This window comes from Dendrobates tinctorius, unplaced genomic scaffold (assembly GCF_039654945.1).
Source record: "Dendrobates tinctorius isolate UK_male_01 unplaced genomic scaffold, ASM3965494v1 ptg000047l, whole genome shotgun sequence".
Classification (NCBI taxonomy): domain Eukaryota; kingdom Metazoa; phylum Chordata; class Amphibia; order Anura; family Dendrobatidae; genus Dendrobates; species Dendrobates tinctorius.
The window spans coordinates 1897736-1921599 of NW_027361715.1; the positions used below are offsets into that span (position 1 = coordinate 1897736).

General features: G+C 42.9%; 1 protein-coding gene across 6 annotated transcripts in view; it reads right to left on the reverse strand.

Annotated features, from left to right (window-relative positions):
- ZNF423 (zinc finger protein 423) overlaps positions 1–23864 on the reverse strand; it is a 272352-nt gene that overhangs the window by 35770 nt on the left and 212718 nt on the right. For 5 of the 6 annotated variants that reach the window (XM_073576157.1, XM_073576155.1, XM_073576156.1 and 2 more), the window contains 2 exons: positions 3195–3326; positions 31–146 (listed from right to left, as the gene is read on the reverse strand). The exons of the other annotated variant lie outside the window; for it this stretch is intronic. In XM_073576157.1, the coding sequence (XP_073432258.1) occupies positions 31–146; positions 3195–3326 (248 nt within the window). The remainder of the gene's footprint in view (positions 1–30; positions 147–3194; positions 3327–23864) is intronic. 6 annotated transcript variants of the gene reach the window in all.

Below are 23864 nucleotides of genomic sequence, written 5' to 3' on the forward strand. Positions count from 1 at the left end.
AATCGCGGTATAATCATCAGAAAAGTTTACCTGGAGCTCCGTCTGGAAGAAGAACTTCTGTGGGCACTGGGAGCAGTCGTAGATTTTATCCTCTTGCCCATGGACCGCAAATATGTGTTGCTGCAGTTTATTTGCCTGTACGAAAACTATAGATGAGAAGTAAAGTCAGACATTGCCTCCCATACTGGGAATATCACAACATATACTGGATGCTGGGACTGGACTGGTCACAGAAAGGGCAGGAAGTACCGCAGAGATCGGGAGCCACAAAACAGGAGGTTACAAGTCAACACTGACCGCTATCAGAGGCCTCCCACCCAGCCAAACCAGTTTTTCTGATTTGTACTGATGAGGGGCAAACACCAGGAACACGTTTCTAGATGGAGCTTCTGCTTTAAGTCATGTGGCAAGGCTGTTTAAAGGGTCGATATTGAAAATGGCTACATCCAGTAGGTAGCCCTGATGCCTCAGTCCTCTTCCTTCCTTGACCAGAGCTGAAATGGTCACAAAAATTACGCGGCACCGGCTTCCCATGTGCCGACATTTACTGATGACAAGAGCGCTGCCGTTCTGCACATCATAAAGGAGGAGAGCGCACTAACTTGTAGATGACATTTGTTTTCACACCATGTATTTGGAGTTTGTTAAAGACTCCGGTGATATGCCACCACGAGGTATTTAAAGGGAAAGTGTCACCAGGAAATTACCTGTTAAATGTTAGTAAAAAAAATGATATTTTACCATGTGACCATTTAAAAAAATTTCCAAAATTTTAGTTTTCACACTAGCCACTAAGCCTAATACTAGACTTAAAAAAGGTAATTGTGAAGGAAGGGAGAGGGGGTGAGCTGTGACCATCCTTTATTATGAATAATGGATTCTGTGTTATCTACTGTATATAGTGCTGTTACCCATCATTATCAAATCGCCTGTAACGAGAAGGACTGATGCAAATAGCCCCTTCATAGAGATCCTTTCCTCTTCCTCAAAGTAGGAAAATTGCATGGCCTACAAGTCTCCTTATGCCAACTTGGCACTCTGCGCAAGAAGAAAATGTACCATTTAGAACCCATCAGAGGCTTCTCACCCAGCCAAATTCATTCTCTTGCTTTGCACTGTTGAGGGGCACACACCCCAAAACTTGTGACTGCAAATGGAGCTTCTGGCATGGCTTCTCATACTAAATCAGGTAGCAAAGTCCCTTAGTGCAATCTATTAAAGGCAGTAATCCTAAACGTCAATATCGACCCATTAAAGGGCTTTGCCACATGTTTGAGGATAAGAAGAGAAAAAGAAAAATTCTATTTGCAGACACGTGTTTCAGGTGCTTGCCCTTCATTAGAGCCACTCGTGAGGTCTGATTTGGTTTCAGGTGCTTGCCCTTCATTAGAGCCACTCGTGAGGTCTGATTTGGTTTCAGGTGCTTGCCCTTCATTAGAGCCACTCGTGAGGTCTGATTTGGTTTCAGGTGCTTGCCCTTCATTAGAGCCACTCGTGAGGTCTGATTTGGTTTCAGGTGCTTGCCCTTCATTAGAGCCACTCGTGAGGTCTGATTTGGTTTCAGGTGCTTGCCCTTCATTAGAGCCACTCGTGAGGTCTGATTTGGCTGGGTGAGAGGCCTCTGATAGCTTGCTTAAGGGGTAAAGTTTCTCCTTATGGAAAGAACCAAGATCAGCACAAGGAGACTTAAAAGCCATGCAATTCGCCTACTTCCAATAGGTAGCATTACAGTTCCTGTCCATTTCCTCTCTGAAGAGGTTATCTGCAATTTTCTGTTTTCAGAATAAGTCCTTGGTCAGAAGTCTTAAATGCCATAAATCCTGGCCCAACCGCAGGTCTAATCTGAACCCCCAGCCTTGTAGATCATTGCTGTGTTTTTACCATCACTCAGATCCCCGGTGAAGTGGCTCAGATTGAATGTACGGTTACACAAACCAGAATTATTGAGGATTTCCAGTTTGGATTTTTGGACAGAAAATCAGCCACAGAATAAAGTAGCAGAAAAGTGCCTTGAACTAATCTCATGAATGTGCTGTGGAAATTTTCAGCCCCGAAATCCACCTGCGGCACAGTTTTTGTATCTGCGGCTTGTCAATATTTTTGGCACATTTGTTACAGATTTTACATAATGAATTTAATAGGGGGAGCCAAAATCTGAAACAAATCCAAACTGTTGTGAATTTTGCTCCAGATTACCCATCTAAAAAATATCTAAACTATGTATCAGTGTCAGCATGTCCTCAGTTCTGTTCGTGAAGGGGGCTGGCTCATTCAAATTACCAAGCCTGCCCCCTCTTTGTCTATGCATCGACACCTATTGGAGTGAGCCAGCCCCCTTCACACACACAAATGATGACGTAATGATACAAGAAACCACTGTCTTCTGTCAATCACAAGCTGGAAGTGGAGCTTTTGGGTCTGATATCTTTCGATCAGGGCACCTTTGAGAAATGAACAATTCCAAGTATATTTAAGGATATTTATTTTAAACAGGACTACCCCTTAAAGGGGTTATTCAGTGCTGACGATGACATCATGACCCTACATACCTGCATGATCGGGAAGTATCATGCATGTGCCCCCACCTCCAGATCATGGGGAGTGTAGGGTCGGAACATTGACACCCCCCTCACCTCCGATGCCGATGCAGCACTGGATAACCCCTTTAAGAATTTACTCATTCACTTTATGGTTTTAGAAAAAAAAATGTGCACAGAGACAAGCAGAACATTACAACTTTCCATCTACAAAGGAGACAATAGAATTTCTGGATAATGTCAGAATTGAAGCCGTTAAGTAGAATCATATGCCAAGAATATCTCCATTTACAGAAAAACGGCCGGGCCGAGGTCCCTCTAGGGTCGGTTCTCTGGGCCTCAGCTTCCCGGGGAAATCCAGTCTCCATTGTATGACTCCCCTATGACATCATCTGCAGTAAAATCTGGCCAAAAAAATATCCCAAGATCAAATATACAATAATCCTGAAAGGAGAAAAATCGACGAAACTTGGAATGTCCTGGAAGGCAAATTTAAAAAGACGAGAGCCAGAATCAAATCAGGATCCTGGCAGATGAGCGGATTGGATTTGGAATACAAGCGATACAGGGAACTGGTGACGGGGACATCGAAAGAGCATGGTGCGTCCGGATGAAGTCATACACCTGGAGCTCCGATCGGCAACATTTAACCCTTACCTGTAAAACAAACGGGGCATTTAAAGGTTCCTCCCATGCCTTCGAAGCTGTGCTCAATCAGGTGACACAGGAGCTTCGCTGGAGAGTCAAACATCTGGTTGCACAGCTTGCACTCGTGATTGATTCCTTCCTCTGCAAAGGTTCAAATGATGCACACTTGTTAGTGACACAGCAGATTAGGATCTGGAATGCAGCAGTACGCTCCGACGCGCTGACAGCCAAAATCTGCAGTCACACACCATATCTCATCATCATTAAAGTTCATCCGACGCAAAAAGGAAGAGCCGACATTCCATCCATCCAGTGTGCATGGAAAGCCCCGGCTCTGGCCCGTGTACGGCGGGAGCGGGGCGCAGCGTTAACTCGACGCGCGTTCTGTGCAGCTTTGTTTTACAGTCTAGGGACCTTACATGTTTTCTGCCGATCGCAGGACTGTCACATGAGCACTGATACACCCTGTGAATGCTGCAGGCAGCGCTTTTTAACAATTTACTTCCTTTCAGGGAAACATTAGTCAAGCCGTGTCAGGCGACAAAACCTATATACATTAACAAGTATCTGCTGCACAGAAAACCCGGACCGGTCCGAACTCGCCGTCTTTTTGTTAGACCATCCATGGGGTCAAATGAGGTCATAACATATTACAGAGAACACATTGCAGCCGGACAGGTCGTCAACCTATCGATAAAATCAGACAATTTTATAGGATAAAAGAAAAGTTTCCTATTTTCACAGACTTCTGGAATTTACAGGCGATTGGCAAGAGTTGCTTACCTACTTTATTAGAGTCCTAACGTGTTTTAGGACAAGCTGCATGAGCACCTTGCTGATTTATATACGGATAAGGCACATTTTGTGGGAGAATAATGCATCAGATACAGAAATAAGTTAGTATCTAAAAAACGGAATGATAACATTTCTATTAATTCACCTAAAAAAAAAGTGGAGGCGTTGAGAATATTTAGAAACGAACAGAATTTTGGAATGACCTCAATGGACTCCGCTGATTTCACTGAATTCTATGGATAGGAGATAACCATGTGCTATATAAGTATGCAAATAAACAAAGCCCCTCTGTAGAGTGATCACTCCCCCCCGGGACACCGAACTATAAGCTCATGTACGAGCACTATAAGAGGGGAGTGATACCGGCTTTAGTATGATGCAGGGGTAAAAACATTCTCGCTTTGTTTTTGGCAAAAAAAAAAAACTATACACTAAATAAAAAGAAAGAAAAACTTTGTCCCGAGTCATATTTTTCCAAAGAGTTCATACTTTGCAATGACGTTAAAAGGAACAGCAATATATAAATTAACAATGATGAAAATAATGATGTATGCATTCAGCACAAAGATTCTATATATATTAATATACACTCACACACTTATTATACAGTCACTTGCTTTTGAACAGAAACATTTCCACCTGTTCACATGCACACAATCATATATACTTACACTTTACTAACAGATATGTATATATAAAGTATGTATATATGTGTGTGTAAACGTATGTGTGTTCATATGTAATGTTTCTGTGTATACATTATGTATTATATACAGAGGGGGAAAAAAAAAGTATTTAGTCAGCCACCAATTGTGCAAGTTCTCCCACTTAAAAAGATGAGAGAGGCCTGTAATTGACATCATAGGTAGATCACAACTATGAGAGCCAAAATGAGAAAACCAAACCAGAAAATCATCTTGTCTGATTTGGTAAGATTTATTTATTTTTTAAATTATGGTGGAAAATAAGTATTTGGTCATTAACAAAAGTTCATCTCAATATTTTGTGATATATCCTTTGTTGGCAATGACAGAGGTCAAACGTTTTCTGTAAGTCTTCACAAGGTTGGCACACACTGTTGGTGGTATGTTGGCCCATTCCTCCATGCAGATCTCCTCTAGAGCAGTAATGTTTTGGGCCTGTTGCTGGGCAGCACAGACTTTTAAATCCCTCCATCTCCTGTGCATGCGCCGCCCCCCCCCAGCGGTCATTTTCCCGGAGTCCATCCACGGAACTGCAGGGGCTCTGGCCTTTCATGAAATGTCGGCAGAGGCCCCCGCAGCACGGCCGGCCACAGCGCGGCGCACCAATATGGTATATCCACATTAAAAGATGCACCCCCATTTCCCCCACAAATTTTGGGGAAAAAAGTGCATCTTATAATCTAAAAAATACGGTATTTGATCCCTCTGGCAAACAAGACTTAATACTTGGTGGCAAAACCCTTGTTGGCAAGCACAGCAGTTAGACGTTTTTTGCAGTTGATGATGAGGTTTGCACACCTGTCAGGAGGAATTTTGGTCCACTCCTCTTTGCAGATCATCTCTAAATCATTAAGATTTTGAGGCGGTCACTTGGCAACTTGGAGCTTCACCTCCCTCCGTAAGTTTTCTATGGGATTAAGGCCTGGAGACTGGCTAGGCCACTCCATGACCTTAATGTGCTTCTTTTTGAGCCACTCCTTTGTTGCCTTGGCTGTATGTACTGGGTCATTGTCTTGCTGGAAGACCCAGCCACGACCCATTTTAATGTCCTGGCAGAGGGAAGGAGGTTGTCACTCAGGATTTTACGGTACATGGCTCCATCCATTCTCCCATTGATGTGGTGAAGTAGTCCTGTGCCCTTAGCAGAGAAACACCCCCAAAACAATGTTTCCACCTCCATGCTTGACTGTGGGGATGGTGTTCTTTGGGTCATAGGCAGAATTTCTCTCCCTCCAAACAAGACGAGTTGAGTTAATGCCAAAGACCTCAATTTTTGTCTCATCAGACCACAGCCCCTTCTCCCACTCTCAGAATCATCCAGGTGTTCAATGGTTGGTAGGGGATCAAATACTTATTTCTCATGGCAAAATGCAAATAAATTTATATAATTTATACAATGTGGTTTTCTAGATTTTCTTTTTTCATATTCTCTCAATGTTAAAATTCCCTTAAAATTATAGACGGTTCATTTCTTTGTCAGTGGGCAAACATACAAAATCAGCAAGGGATCAAACACTTATTTCCTTCACTGCATATGTGTGTGTGCGCAATATTATATATATATATATATATATATATATATATATATATATATATATATATATTGTATACACACACACACACACACTCACACATTATATATATATATATATATATATATATATATATATATATATATATACATACACACACACACACACACACACATTATATCTACACATATATTTGACAGCATTTTTATATAAATGCCCTTTTTATGGCAGCTATTATGACAATTGATCAGCACAAGAGTTTGGCCTTGTATTACATCCCAGTCGTGATGAGGCAATTTGATTTTCAAATGATCTGCAGAGCAGTAAAGACCTTCCCCCCGTTAAACCCAGGGATCTATAGGGCAGGCGTAGGATTCCATTCGTTTTTGTTTGTTTTTTTACTATGAAAAACAACAATAAACCATTGTTGCGTGACCAGATTAATAGATTTGCACAATCGTCGCCATTCTAGGCGACTACAATGCACAGATTTGCACTTTTTGACGTTGCACGGCAGAGAGCTTTGTGCAGCAGAAGAAGAGGAGAAAAAAAAAAATCAAACACTTATGTGGACACACATCTCACAAAGGAGGCCTTGTGAATAATGTATGAACACATAGGTGCATATGACATCTTAACACAGCCCTTGTTCCCTTCATGTGACAAGCCAGTGTCAGAGATAATGCCATGTCTGCTCCTGTGAACATGGACGGCACAAGGCTTTACCCTGTGTGTTTATATATTTGCTTTACAGTGGACTCAAGAATTACTGGCGCAGTATGAAGATTATATAGTAGGAAACTGCAACAAAAACATTCCTAAAGTTAAAAAAAAAAGGTCAATATTTACATAACAGTATTGTTTTGTTTTTCTTTTGGTAAATATTTACATACATTCTTTTCTCGTGTAAACGGATGGAATTCGCACAATTTTTGGTGAAAACTTCTTGATCTTTTGAATGAATTTCAACTTTTTTTTTTTTTTAAATAAAAACAAATATTAGAAGAAAATAAATTAAAAAAAAATGTAGAAACTATTCCAAATTCTGTTTTTAACCCGAATGATCTTGAACAAGTTTAAAGCGATCCATTAGCAGCGAGGGATGAAAATGCGATTATCTTAAAGAAAATTAAAAAAAAAAAAAAAAAAGGTAAAAAAAAAAATTGGATGGCGGAGTAATAAGCATTCATTTTCCACTTCACTACTCAAAAAAATAATAGGATGTGCTCTTGTTTAAAACAAGCAGGCCTGCTGGATTCTGTCAGGCTGAAACTATGTCAGGCCAAAAGAGGCACAGAGAGAGCTTTGTGCACAAGTATCATGGGGAGATGATAGTATCCTGTAATGTTCTCACTACCTACTTTTGTCTGCAAAAGCATTTGATCCTTGACAGACAACTACTTATTTCCATAACGGTCTGGAAGGGAGGGGGGCGCAGATACAAATCAGAGCCGATTATGGGAATTCTGAAGGTGAAACCTGGGCGGCGCCTGCAGATGTCAAAGGCAAGAATTTGTAGACATTTTTTTTCTTTGGCACATAATTTAGTGCCTGTTAGCGAGGCATTGACCTCCCTGCTCTGACTACACAATGCTCAGTCTTCAAATACATCCGAATGGCGTGTTCTGCCGCGCGAGATGCATTGACATTCCGGCTGCAATCACTTAATCAAATCGATTCGCAAGGATGGAGAGACTGGCGTACGAAAGAGGGCAATTTCTACCAATGCAACGGATAGACAAAAGTAAATACATTTAAAAAAAAAAAAAAAAAAAAAAAATGAAAAATAAAATAAAAATATAAAATAAAAATAAAATAAAAAATTAAATTAAAAAAATAAAATAAAAATATAAAATAAAATAAAAAATAAAAATATAAAATAAAATTAAAAAAATTAAATAAAAATATTAAATTAAATAAAAAATTAAATTAAAAACATAAAATAAAAATATAAAATAAAATATAAAATATAAAATAAAAATATAAAATAAAATTAAAAAAAATAAATTTGTTTTGATCATTCCTAAGCCAAGCAAATGAGTCACGACAATTCTTACGGGCTGCGTCAATTACAGCAGCCTCCTGGTGGGCATGCAATGTAATTAATAATAAGTATTTAGCTGATGCATCAATTGCTTTTCTAATTGTGCCAGCTAATGGCTACAGATGTAGAAATGAGCAAGCGCGTATATGCTCAGAAGGATTGTCGCTGCTGCGCCCCTTGTCATTAGGCGGTAACTTGAGACCCTGTACTAATTCTCCATAGCGTCTTATTTTTTTTTTTTTCTTCTTTACATTAAACAAATCTCCTTGCGAGCACAATGCCGGCGTCGCTGTGTGGTCTAAAAGTAGGCAATCGCAAGCTTTAGAGACATGACAATGGGTCATTAACTAGCTACAGTTACATACGGTGTCGAGAAATACGAACGCTACAAAACGGCGCCGGAACTTTTACAATGACGGGGATTACAGTCATGTAGTGCAAAAAAAAAAAAAAATCTAATTACCGTATGTTTTTCGACTATTCCACTGTAGAATGCAATGTTTTTCTCCAGCGTGTGACGGGTCGCGTGCCGAAGGGAGACAATTAACCCAAGATGGTGTCTACAGTAGAAAGTTCAGGCGAACAAGAGAAGACACAAACTCCAAAGAGAGGTGACCCAGGAAGGGTCTTGATCTCGGGACCCCAGTACATAAAAGCTGAGCAGAGAAATATACATTTCCGTGCAGCCATTTCTGGCTCACGGGTCAGCAGAAGAGCCTCCTCCATATCCAAAGGCCATCGCCACGTACATACACATCAAGGCTATGTTCATACGTTGCATTTTTACTACAATTTTTTTATCTTTTTTTTTACTATGCCTACGTTCACACAGTATTTTCAGAAAGACAAACAGCTCTCTGATCAATGTTTACATACAAATCGCAACCTGCACTATTCTCTTCAGCATTTCTATGCCTATGGGTGCGTTAAAGGAAACGGATCAGCCATAGCGGATGGGATTTTTTCTTTTCTTTGTGGTCATTATTAACATAGGAAATCGTTTTTGGTCTTGTAAGTTTTAGTGTATGAAAAGGGATGACAATACAGGTAAAAATTACATCATCCATTTGATTCTGGATGTTTTTTTTAGACGCTCGTGTGAACTCAATGGTGTTTCACCCTCCTCGTATCATCTCTGCAGGTCTCCATCGGTAGGAAGACAAGCAGTAAATAGGAAAAGTGGCACATTAATGCTGGAAATGACTAGTTACCATGTCGGAGATGTAATATTTAATGCCATCACCGTATTGGGAAGTTAGAACTTCTGACAATGGGGAATGTGTACAGAGGCCAACGGTAGGAGGGAAGTAATGGAATCTGCCGATATCTATATGGCACTGGGAAGAAATTAAAGTATGGGCTTCACGTGGAATTTTGTTGCTATATTATGCTCGGTGAAATAAAAAAAATCCTTCCTCTCCCTGTTTATTTCTGTATCACCAAATCTCTCCGCCTGCCCTATATTTCTGCTCCTACCTACTTTCTAATTAATCCATGAGGAAAACGCTGAGCTCCCTTTATTTATTTCCCGTGAGGTTGTGTTCCGATGTGTGTCAAGCAAAAAAAAAAAAAAAAAAAAACGGGACTATCCACCAGCTCCTGGGGGCTCCAAAGGCACAAATGAGGTCTCCGAGTCCTACCCTGACACAGAGGGGACAGAGATGCTTATCAAAACAGCTCTCTGACAATGAGGCACGCCGGGGTTCTCAAAGGCTTGGGATTGATGGTACGGACAGCGAGTTTATCACCTAGGGAGCCTTCCAAAAGTCTCCAGGGTTTGCATTAGGTCAGTTGCTATGGAAACACTGAAAGAACTCAACCTTGGAACTGACCCTTTGCTTTTTTTTTATTTTTTTTTTTTCATCCTTGGGCCACTTGGGGCCACAGCTAGAAGTCAGGCAAAAAATAATCTGGTCGTAGTTAGGTAAAAAAAAAATAGAGGGTGTTGTAGGGAGAGACTGGACAAAGCAGGGCTAATTCCGGATAAACGCAAATCTACGTCTCGGGGGGGGGACTGCGCGTAAGAACACAGGTTCAGGCTACAATTCTCTAATGATTCCTGCAGCTTGTTACAAATTAACCTCTGTAAAGACTGTGCTGGGAGGATCCTAGCTACAGATGGAGCATTTGTGGGGTGGGCATCATGGACGTGCTGACGACTTGGCACAGCAACATACCCTCAGATTATGCTATAAAGTTTCTTGCACAAATTTGCATAAATTGACAAAAACATTTCAGTCCCGATACATCCATTTTTTTTTTAAATTCACTTATTTGTCTTATTCTTCTGGTATTCATTCACTTTTTTTTCGCCAACTACGTCTAAAGGCTTTTTAAATTTATGTCTTTAACCTGTTATGAGACTCTTTAGAGCACTGACCTACAAAGCCATCCACAATCTGTCCCCTCCCTATATCTCTGAACTAATCTCCCAACATCTTCCCTCATGTAATCTTCGATCCTCCCAAGACCTCCTACTCTCCTCCACACTTATTTATTCCTCACACAACTGCCTCCAAGATTTCTCCCGAATATCCTCCATCTGCTGGAATGCCATGCCTCAACACGTCCGATTATCCTCCACCCTCGGATCCTTCCGTCAGAACCTGAAAACCCATCTCTTCAGGAAAGCTTACAGCCTGCAATAACCATTCTGCCACCCCATCACCGCCCAAGCTGCTGCCTCTCCACTGGCCGAGCTGCCGCCTCGCCACTGCCCGATCTGTCGCCTCGCCACCGCCCAAGCTGCCGCCTCACCACCGCTCAAGCTGCCACACCCCCGGCCTTCTGTCTCTTCCCCACTATCCCGTAGAATGTAAGTCCGCAAGGACAAGGTCCTCTCCCCCCTGCACCAGTCTGTCATTGTAAGTTTGCTTACTGTTAACAATATCTATAACTTTGTATGTAACCCCCCTTCTCATGTACAGCACCATGGAATTAATGGTGCTATATAAATAAATAATAATCTACGCATGTTGCTTTGAAAGGACCTAAAATTTGAGAAAAAATTCTGCAAAACAAAAAAAATATAAAGTCTCGGTGGAGAATGAGGTACATTTGAACAAAAAAATTTTTTTTTCTTCCAGAGGTCGCAAATCAGCCAAAAATATCAGGAAAATCCCACACCGGGCCCATAACGACCAACATTAAAAAAAAAAAAAAAAGAAAAAAAGAAACAGGTGAACATATATAAGGCACAGATTAAAAAACGAAAAACACCAAAAACCAGATAAAAAAAAGGCAGAAGTGATATAATGAACAGAGATCTCAAGGTTAGGTACACAACAACAGATCTGCTGCAAACTTTCCACCAAATGATGAGAATATGTTGCCACAGATTATTTTGATCAAACTTTGATCAGAGATTGATGAGTGAAAAGGCAACAACTGTTGGCGCAATTAATAGAAAATGGAAGAAACACAAGATGACTGTCAATCTTCCTTGGTCTGGGGCTCCATGCAAAATCTCGCCTCGTGGGGTAAGGATGATTATGAGAAAGGTCAGGAATCAGCCCAGAACTACACAGGAGGACCTGGTCAAAGACCTGAAAAGAGCTGGGACCACAGTCTCAAACATTACCCTAAGGCAGAAGTCACACTAGCGTATAACATCCGATGGGAGAGTGATATATGAGAGCAGTGCAATGTTTCACTCGCACCCACAGACTTGTATGGGTGCGAGTGAGCAGAGTCTCGCTGCTAATTGCCGATACGGCATGAGAAAATCGCAGATGTGATCTGCCCCATCAGAGTGTATGCAATGTTGTATTGCACAGCACTTGGCCGTGTAATAAGGTAGTGTGACTCCGGTTTTAGTTTTGCCGTCATAGATTAAAATCCTGCAGGACACACAAGGTCCCCCTGCTCACACCAGCACATGTCCACGCCAGTTTGAAGTTCGCCAATGAATATCTGGATGATCCAGAGGAGGCATGGGAGAAGGTCATGTGGTCAGATAAGAACAAAATAGAATTTTTTGGTATCAACTCCGCTCGCCATGTTTGGAGAAAGTAGAAGGATGAATACAACCCCAAGAACACCATCCCAACCGTGAAGCATGGTGGGGGAAACCTCATACTTTGGGGTTGCTTTTCTGCAAAGGGGACAGGACGACTGCACCGTATTGAAGGGAGGATGAATGGGGTCATGTATAGCAAGATTTTGGCCAGCAACTTCCTTCCCTCAGTAAGCAATGAAGATGGGTTGTGACTGGATCTATCGGCAAGACAATGACCCAAAACACACAGCCAGAGCAACTAAGGAGTAGCTCCTTAAAAAGCATTTCCAGGTCCTGGAGAGGCCTAGCCAGTGTCCATACCTGAACCCCCCAAAAAAAAAAAATCTTTGGAGGGATCTGAAACTCAGTGTTGCCCGGTGACAACCCTGAAACCTGAAAGATCTGGACATAATCTGTATGGAGGAGTGGGCCAAAATCCCTGCTGCAGTGTGTGCAAATCTGGTCAAGAACTCCAGGAAATGTCTGACCTCTGTAATTGCAAACAAAGGTTTCTGCATCAAATATTAAGTTCTGTTTTTCTATTGTATCAAATACTTATTTCATGCAATAAAATGAAAATTAATTATTTAAAAATCATATGATGTGACTTTCTGGATTATTTTTTTTAAGATTCTGTCTCTCACAGTTGAAGTGTACCTACGATAAAAATTACAATCCTCTCCATTCTTTGAAGGTGGGAAAACTTGCAAAATTGGCAGTGTATAGACTTGCATTGCAGAATTTGAACTGATGCTCTGGTCAGAATCAGACATGTCTTTGTGACTTTCCATGGAACGTTTTCCACGGACATGTGAATGGCCCCACAGGTACTAGTGCTATCCGTGAAATCCACAAATGGCGCTCGTACAAGAACATCGGACATCTACAGGAGGCCTAATGGCAGAGCTTCCACATATTTTCTGCTTCTAAGTTTCCAAAATTTGTCGTAAATACATTCCAGTATACATCCAGAAAACGTTAGCATAATTCTGCGGAACATGTTCAAAAAAAAAAAAAAAGAAGGGTTAGACTATTTTTTTTTTCCTTTGGGCAAAATTCATGAGCCTTGTGATATTTGAACCATTTTAATAAATCTGGTGAAAAAGAAAAAGTCAGATAACAACACAAAACAAACAGCAAAGAATGGCAATTGATTGAAATCGCTAAAACAAACTTTTCGACAAGATGTCGCCTATTAAATGTAGACACAAGGACAAAATTATGTCGCCCAAGTTAGCAAATATAAAAGCCAGGAGTCGTTTCTTCCGGGATCCTGCGGCGTTTGCTTCTTCGCCTCGGCACACCACCGATGACATCCTCCTTGGCTGTTTTTGTCAGCGCTACGTTCCGTCTGACAACAGATAATTGTCAGCGTCTCTGGCTCGGTGCATCTGGAGACTTGCTAGTGGAGATATTTTCTGGAGGTTTGGCTGAATTTGACAGGATCAGAGCCTCCTTTTGAGTTTTGGAACAGTAGGTGGCGGGATCTCGCTGATCCTCGGTGACAAGCGCTCGTTTTGTTGTGCCAGTTACGCAACTCGACAGTGATGCCCTTTTTAAAGCCACCATTAGCCACAAAAATAGCAACCCGTTCCTCTCCCTTAGGGGCCCAGGTGCACAGAATGAGGACGATGCCGGAGCGGTTCATACGTGGCCATTCAAGGACAAAACAATAGATGCTAGTTACTGCACATAAACAAAGATCTTTTTTTCCTCTCTTTTGCAGGCTAAATATATGTTCTGCACCGGGGTTGTCCCTTGATAAAATAGTTTCCTGCTTGGATAGTGAATCATATATGAAATGCCGAGAAATGAAAAAATGCAGGATGTGTGCTTTCAACTCCTGCGGGACAGCGAGGTCTGTAAGCAACCGGTCAGCGCACAGTTCTGGGGTTTACCGGAATACCAGTTCAACTGCAACGTCCGCTCCGTCACTAGGTGGGAAATCACAGCAAATAATTGCAGGCTTTACCATAAAAAGTAACAAAAAAAAAAAAAAAAAATAAGCATACATATATGTTTATGGTTTCGTAAGATGTCACTTTAAATCCTCATCCATTGGCTTCATAGGATAAAAAGGCCGTGGATTTTTAAATAAACTGTACATGCAAAAAAAAAAAAAAAATAGAGAAATAAAAAAACAAAATGGATGACTTTCAGGTAAGCCACCTGAAAAAGTGCTACAAAAAAAATAATTGCACGGCAAAGTGAAAACGACTTGTTGTGCATATGTTCAGTGCTTTTGGAACTTCTTTGAAAATCTTCAGGCTTCAGTTTACTCAATTATAATTCTTGCTAAAATCAAGAAGTCTTAAAAAGGAGGAGGCCAGACAAGTGTAAAGTAGCTCAAAATGAGAAAAAAAAAGCAAGCTAAAGCAATAATGTTAGCCGACCAATAAGAGATCGCCCACGTCCAAAATATTCCCCCACCATTGAAATTTTCAACAGATATTTCTTAATTCACAAAAGATTGAAAGAATGTTCCCGGAATGGTTTCACTGACTACAGTCTCCTTCACACGTCCATATAAAACACGTATGTGAAAAAACAGAACTGGTGCCATCAGTGTGATCATTTTTACCATTAGTGTTTTTCATCAGTGTGTCATCAGTGTCCGTTTTTACCATCAATGTGTCATCAGTGTGTCCATTCTTACCATCAGTGTGTCCATTCTTACCATCAGTGTGTCCATTCTTACCATCAGTGTGTCATCAGTGTCCGTTTTTTACCATCAATGTGTCATCAGTGTGTCCGGTCTCACCATCAGTGGGCCCGGTCTCACCATCAGTGTGTCATCAGTGTCCATTCTTACCATAAGTGTGTCCGGTCTTACCATCAGTGGGTCCGGTCTTACCATCAGTGTGTCATCAGTGTCCATTCTTACCATAAGTGTGTCCGTTCTTAACATCAGTGTGTCCGATCTCACCATCAGTGTGTCATCAGTGTCCATTCTTACCATCAGTGGGTCCGGTCTTACCATCAGTGGGTCCGGTCTCACCATCAGTGTGTCATCAGTGTCCATTCTTACCATCAGTGGGTCCGGTCTCACCATCAGTGGGTCCGGTCTCACCATCAGTGGGTCCGGTCTCACCATCAGTGGGTCCGGTCTCACCATCAGTGGGTCCGGTCTTACCATCTGTGGGTCCGGTCTTACCATCAGTGTGTCATCAGTGTCCATTCTTACCATAAGTGTGTCCGTTCTTAACATCAGTGTGTCCGATCTCACCATCAGTGTCATCAGTGTCCATTCTTACCATCAGTGGGTCCGGTCTTACCATCAGTGGGTCCGGTCTCACCATCAGTGTGTCATCAGTGTCCATTCTTACCATAAGTGTGTCCGTTCTTACCATCAGTGGGTCCGGTCTTACCATCAGTGGGTCCGGTCTCACCATCAGTGTGTCATCAGTGTCCATTCTTACCATCAGTGGGTCCGGTTTTACCATCAGTGTGTCCGATCTCTCCATCAGTGTGTCATCAGTGTCCATTCTTACCATCAGTGGGTCCGGTCTTACCATCAGTGGGTCCGGTCTTACCATCAGTGGGTCCGGTCTCACCATCAGTGTGTCATCAGTGTCCATTCTTACCATAAGTGTGTCCGTTCTTACCATCAGTGGGTCCGGTCTTACCATCAGTGTGTCATCAGTGTCCATTCTTACCATAAGTGTGTCCGGTCTCACCATCAGTGGGTCCGGTCTCACCATCAGTGGGTCCGGTCTCACCATCAGTGGGTCCGGTCTCACCATCAGTGTGGCCGGTCTCACCATCAGTGTGGCCGGTCTCACCATCAGTGTGGCCAGTCTCACCATCAGTGTGGCCAGTCTCACCATCAGTGTGGCCAGTCTCACCATCAGTGTGGCCAGTCTCACCATCAGTGTGGCCAGTCTCACCATCAGTGTGGCCAGTCTCACCATCAGTGTGGCCAGTCTCACCATCAGTGTGGCCAGTCTCACCATTAGTGTGTCATCAGTGTCCATTCTTACCATAAGTGTGTCCGTTCTTAACATCAGTGGGTCCGGTCTTATCAGTGGGTCCGGTCTCACCATCAGTGTGTCATCAGTGTCCAATCTTACCATAAGTGTGTCCGTTCTTAACATTAGTGGGTCCGGTCTTACCATCAGTGGGTCCGGTCTCACCATCAGTGTGTCATCAGTGTCCGGTCTTACCATCAGTGTGTCCGGTCTTACCATCAGTGTGTCCGGTCTTACCATCAGTGTGTCCGGTCTTACCATCAGTGTGTCCGGTCTTACCATCGGCGTGTCATCAGTGTTTTTCCCGTATGGTTAAATAAAGAAATAAATGACAAAGCTTCTCCTATACTCTACAATGTTAATCACCGACGGCACCCAGACTGTACACCGATGCCATTCATGCGCTGTACGCGTTTCTCACAGACCCATAGACCTATATTGGCCCTTGTCATCTGGACATGTGCACAGCACCACACTGGAAACATGGACCCGTGAAGGAGGCCCAACAGTGTACGTCAGTAAAACAAACCCAAGCGTCACTACTTTTAGCTAATGTAAGGCCACAACCCTGCACAAACGGAATTGTTCAGTCTAATGTCTTGTACACAATGTTACACACCTTAAAGGGTTATTCCCAACTTCATAAATGGTTATTTTCCGGTCGGGCTTGTAAATAGAAGCGATTTTAGAACTTACTTCTCATTAAAATTTGCAGTCGTTCTTGAGAAATTAGCACTTCTGTTTACATCTTTTTGCCTTGGAGACCGACCACCGCTGCTCCACAGCAGAAGATACACAGTGCTTACAAGCTCTTTTCTATTGAGCTTGTAAACACGGTTTTGAAGCTGGCCGTGATCTCTGGAGCGCACTTTTACCTTTCTAATTGAGATGCTTACAAACTCGAGACTTTACCCCAATTCTGTGACTGATTGCCTACAATCATTAACCCTTACATAGCTGCAGGATGGATTCACTTGGTAAGTGCAGCGCAGTAGTGATCGCCAGAGGGGGGGGGGCAAACACCTGTCCGGCGGATAAACAATAGAACATTGTGTCAGGCATCAAAAAAAGAATACAAGAAAAAAAAGCTTGAAGATATCCTGTTGTTATTGGTGATGTTAATTTAGCGCTGAAGTGCACATAAGGGGATGTTTGTAATCAGCTCTCCAATAAACTCACAAATTACTCAAGTATTTTATAAGCTTGTTAAGGGGAAATCACTCCCTCAGCTGGTATATACTAAGCGATGAGGCATTACAGACCTCAAATCACAAAAAAAAGGGGGTTGTTCTATTTACGGTATGGAAGAATACCCAGTGTCTCTTTAACTAAATTCCAGGGGGGGTGGAATAATGAAGAGTTTGGTTTGTTGATATCCAAAGTGCTGTCAGAGCTCCATTTTGACTTTTATATTAAAATGGGCATTGGCGTCTGCGAGGGCAGAAAGGCCGTTCCATGCCTAGACTCAATCCAAGCCGAAGAAGCCTCCTGTCGTTCTGGTGCCTGGTGAGGCATCTGCGGGAGCAAATCCAACTGAGCTAATCTGCATAATGATGAAGCTTTTGGAAACGTGTTCAGCCTCCTATAGGCAGGAGAAAATAAAATGCCCTTTGAGCGGATCGGCTTCGACTTTGAAAATATTCTTGGCACATATGATTCACACACACACAAAAAATAAAAAATTAAAGGGGGCATAACGCCGATATTCCGAGAAGAGAAATAAATTACTAGGACAGCCCCTATCAGGAATAAATAAGACTTAGTTTTTGTATTAAAATAACAAACAGCCTTGGATAAAAAGTGTTTTTCTAAATGTTGCCATCACGGTCTACTAATGAGTATAAAGGCTGCCGCCACCGCCGAAAGTCAAAACCGGCCATTTGCTCAAATTTGGCCAGGTAATTTATCTGGTGCAAAAATTAGGCTCTGCGGTCTCTCCAGACACCGTAACAAACATGTAAAAAACTATATATCGTACAAACTTACCAGTCCTCACCGGTCCAGCCACAGGTTTTTTTCTTTGGTGCGGTGTTCACTGTGTAATCTCTGGAGCCCTCCAGTAGCTGCTATCTTTGGCACCTTATGCACTTGATGTTGGACGTCAAGTCATATTGGAAGATGCTGAAGATTGGCCAGTGAAGACTGCACCGATGACCGAGCCAAAGAAAGCAGGTGAGGGATGGGTATTTATTTTTTTTTAAACCCCTTCTTGGAGGACTTGGGTATCGAGAAAAAAAATTGAGGTGAATCGATTTGCTCATCTCTAGTGGTACCTTGAATTAATAATAATGCACAAAGTCTACAACACACATTCCATCTTTCATTTTTAGATGTCCTGATATGCTTTTTGCAGCCTGATCCATGTGTCAGATAATTCCCTTGTGGGAGTGTCCCTCCCTGTAATATATGCTGAATATGAAGTCTGTGTATAGCCAGGGCTGTGGTCTTCACTTGCTTTGATGTATCGAAATAGCTCCAGAACTGCACTTATTTTGTCTCCATATTTCTTCTTTGTCTACAGCCGGACTTCTCTGTTCTCTGTAAAACTTTAGACAATTTCCGCTCTCTACACTGCAGATCTGTGTACAATCCCATTCCCCTCCCTGCTGCTATGTCTAAAGGCCCCCCGATACACATTAAACTTACATCGACTGAACCCGCAGATATCAACAGGTTCGTCCAACAGTTTATTGTATATCGGGGTGGCAGCTGAGTGATTGTCGTGAGAGATGCGACCCGCCGTCGGGAGAGATGCGACCCGCCGTCGGGAGAGATGCGACCCGCCATCGGGAGGGGATGCGACCCGCCATCGGGAGGGGATGCGACCCGCCATCGGGAGGGGATGCGACCCGCCATCGGGAGATCGCATATGTCTGGTTTGGGACTGCCGATCACATTGTTCCCCATAGATAAGCTGCCAGCCGACATGTCAGTTAGAGACTTTCTCATAAAGAACACAGGAACACTCTGCCAAATAAGTGCTCCTGTGTATGGGAAAGTTATCAATCTGAAAATCTGGGGACCATAAAAAGAGACCTGACAATGTCCGGTGTGGCCCCCAGTTGGCGTCTCCCTGCTCTGCTTCAGTTGATTTACAGGTCACTGTCATGTGTCTACATAAAGGAAGACTTATCAACTAGAACAGTGCAGGGAGAAGCCGTCCGGGAGCCACACCGCCCTATGATCGACGGCCGTTCAAACTGTTTTCTCGGCAATCCAGAGAAATATCTATCTGTAACCGTGCAGCCATGCTCTGTTTCATGCTGCCATAGTTTGGGTAGCTGTCACGGGTGTGTCATGCGTGACAGACTGTCATCGTGGATCCGGCTGTAGAAGGGTATTTCAATTAGCTCTGCAAGCACCTGCTTGATTTTTGCTTCTCTGTTATGGAGTGATGTCCTTCTCCCTCTAGGACTCAGTTACCTCCAACTTCTGCTGCTAATTAACACACCTTTGCTGATGGTTTAAATACATTCAGCATCTTCAGGAGGGTGTTGGTGTTAGTTCAATTTCCCTCTGCCTTGTTGTAAGTACTAGCAGTTGGCTCATGTCTTCTTGAAGTACTGTTGGAGGATTGCTGGAGTAATATATTGGTGGCTGTTATGAATGAGTCACCGTAGGAGGCAAAAGCAGAAATACAAGCTAAGTCCAGAAAACCAGAGAAGTTGGCAACTATCAGATTGCAGACCCCTGAACCTATCAACACAACTAGCAGTAGCCGTGGGGGGTTCCTACGATGCCCTAGACCCCTCGATCACAGCCGGAGAAATACATAGGCCTAAAGAAAGAAAGGGGAAATCTAATCTGCCCCAGAGCAGACCCCAAAGCAATAAGCAGCCCCCAACATATAATGACGGTGAAGCAAGATGAAAATACTAACACAGACAAAGATAGACTGAGCAAAGACGGGGCCCCAAAACTACCTAGATAGGAAAGGAAAGGAAGGCTGCTGTCTGCAATCTGCCAAAACCCTATCAAAGACAAAAGCCAACCAGCTGATATGAAAAAGGCCCTGAAGCAGCTATGCTTCAAAAACTGAATCAGCACTCAGGTATTTTCAGAAGACAGAGCTAATTGAATTCAGCACACCCCAGCAGGGAATGGCAGAAATCCAGAAAAACAAAGCAAAAACAAAGTCAAAGCACAAAAGCAAAAGGCCGAGCAGCAAACTTAGCTTTGGAGGAGCAGGAATTCAGACTGGCCTCCAAGGATCCCACAGAGAAATCACCCGCAGGGCAGAAGGGCGTCGACAGCCTTATATCCAGTCCGTAACTCCACTCAGCCAGTCGTCATCAGCCTCAGGTGTTTGACAATCAGGCTCACTACCTTTCTTTACCAGAAGAGGGAGTTCCTCGGGCCTCAGTAATGAAGGGGAAAATGAACTCACAACAGGTGGCCTTCTCAAGCTAAGTGTATCCCCTTGTTCATCCATGCTGTCTTTAGTTGTACTGCGGGCAGACTAGCGCACACCCCATCCCCTCCCTATCCAGGGCTTATCGCTAGGGTCAGGCAGGGATTAAGTTCCTGCTCGGCGATAGGTGCGGAACCTATTTAGGGACGTTTAAGGCAGACAGGGTGTTAGATCTGCCTAGGCGTCTCCATTTCCCCTTCCTTAGTGTTTAGGCTTTCCCCTCCCTTTCCCCATTGTTGTGCACCTTACTTTTCCCTCACTCAGCGTGACAGTAGCATGTCTCCGATGACAGGTTCCCTTTACTGGGCTATGTTGTTGGATGGTGGTGAAACTGCTGTAAATGAAGCTGTACTAAATCCTACTGTAACCAAATTCCTTTTTTCGCGTCTAAAAGAAAACCGTTGTACTCTTACCGTCTATAAAAGGTATCGGTTTGCCATATATATTGGTTACTGGTCTAACAAGCTATTGATTTTTTATTTTGCTGCTACAACTCTAAAAATTGTGGTCTCCATTTACCGTCAAGATCCAAAGAAAAGCCTCCAAACTGTAGAGAAAATGGAAACGCATTACAGATGACAAGGTGATGCACAGCCTTTACTTTGCGAGCGTTTCCGTGCACCTTTAATGTCCGCTCTTGTCATCGCTTACAGCTCCTTCCTGCATAAAGATAGTATTCCATCACTTTTTTTTACCACTAGGATTAATGCTATAAAATGTCAGTTCCTACAGTGAAATTTATCAACATTATGATATACCATAGAATCTGCCACCACAGACAAATGCGCTACATTAAAAATGTGTCTAGGGTTCCCCGGAGACGCCGGCCTCTGCCATCCCCGGAACGCTTTATGTATTTATGCCATTAAACGGAGCAGGGTGATAATTATCACGTCCTCTGCCACTAAACAACACGACCAAAACGCAGCTGAATCCGATTGATAAAAAGGGTGAATATTGGTTTTGGTCGACAAGTTGTGAATTATTAACTTTTTTTTGTGGTGGGGGGGGTGGCAGAAAATCTAAGCAAATAAGCGTTAGCAGCAGGAAGCTAATAATGTGTCTCCAGCTGTTCTAGTTAACCTGCAAATGTGGCCATCTGCACCTCAGGAGAACAAGGGAAGGAGAGCCGAAGGGAGGGAGCGCTGGAAGCACCGCGCACATATCACTCTTGCAGGCAGAACGTGCCGGGCTGCTCTACGACCTTGCTTCTAGAACATTCCACTAATCTAGGGCTTTAGATGAAGAATGTCATCTGTAGTTCTGATGAGAAGCAAAGCACAGACGTAGATATTACGCAATCAATGTTACCACAATCCATCCAAAAATGAGAATTTGCAAAAACACCATTTCCTATATCTGAATCTGTGGCGGGTCCTCGGAGGTAGGATGTGCACCTAGTTCAGACTTCCACCTATAACGGTTTACATGCTCATGGAGGTCATTCAAAGATGAACGCATTGATACCTTTCGATTTGCTCTCCGTTGTGTTATTCCGGAGAAATCCACAATTTTATCAAATATGCAAATATGGCGTTAGTTCTTCGGCCCACCCAGAGCACTTAAAAAGTCTACCTCCCTCGGTCATTTACAGCCTCAGCGACTACTTCCCTAAACCGATCGATAGCGGACGTCCAGCAGGAAGCTTCACACCTGCTTAGGTGTAATGGCCCTTGTGCCTGCCCTGTAACACCTTACCAGTGTCCTACTGACCATCAGGGTCCTACTGCGCATGTGCCGCCTATCTAAGCTGTGCACATGTGCCGCCTATCTAAGCTGTGCACATGTTCCGCCTATCCATGCTGTGCGCATTTTCCGCCTATCCATGCTGTGCGCATGTTCCGCCTATCCATGCTGTGCGCATGTTCCGCCTATCCATGCTGTGCGCACGTGGCACCTATCCATGTTGTGCGCACGTGTCGCCTATTCATGCTGTGCGCATATGGTGCCTATCCATGCACTGCCTTTCTATGCTGTGGGCATGTGCCGCCTGTCCATGCCGTGCGCCGCCAAACCATGCCGTGCGCATGTGCAACCTATCAATGCCATACATCCGCATGCGCGAGGCAATGCCTGGCACCATACATCAATATAAGGAGGCAGTTGTTAAGGATGTAAACGATCGGGGGGAGGCAGACTTTCGTTTGGTACTTTATTATGCCAAGAGTACCTGATGCCTCATTTGCATATAGATAAAATTAAGGATTTTTCCAGAACATGGGACAGCAAATTGAAAGCAATGCATTTGTCTTTCAATGACCATATTAGTAGTTTAGTTGGGTTAAAATTTGGTGATATATTCCCTTTAAATAAAGTTCTTTAAAAAAAAAAAAATGTGTCCATATTACTATTTATTTTTAAATCTGTGAAGAGCTTCCATTTGACCATGAGACATGTAATGACTGATAGTCTGATCTCCTCTACATGTCTCACATTGGTAACGCCACCTTTTTATTAAAAATAAGCCTATTCTCAGGGAGATCTATGTCCGGCCCATAGATCTTAACAGATTATTTACATATTAAGAAAAAAAGGTGGATTTCTCTGGAATAAGACATTGGATCGCAGATATCAAGGTATCATTTCATTCAGCTTCCTATGAATTACATGCCCATTTAGGAGGCTTCTTCCTACTTACAAATCCCCTTTAAAAGCACAGTCCCCCCGAACATAATAAATAATACAAGTTCAGAGCACTAAAAGGGTCATGGATTCAGATTGGATAGAGAAATACTGGCTTGGAATTAGGATGTTCTTCACGTTTTCCTTGAAATTATTTTGTCAGGTCTTGTTCCCCATCCCCTATGTGCCAGAAAGGTACTGATGGATCAATTGTCTACCTTGACTGTGTGTGGACATAGGGAAATTAGATTGTGAGCCCCGCTGGGGACAGGGACTGATGCGAGTGGCTACGATCTGCGCACAGGGATCTAGGATACCAGGGTTCTATGTAAACAATGCAGGAAGAACAAAGGAATAAACAAAAAGTAATAATATTATAGGACAACCAATAGTCAGAGCACCATGCCGCAAAGTTTTTTGGTCCTCAGCCCCCCAATAAGGGTAGGGGAGAATAAATGGAAGGTTTACTGTCTTCCTACACTCCGTATATCATCTCCTGCGCCTTATCTCCAGGCTGTCTCTGTGCAGACGACCATAACCCTTGGGCTTGTTATTTACTGCATTGCAGATTCATCCACTCAAGTTTTTTTTTTTTTCCCTCTCCGC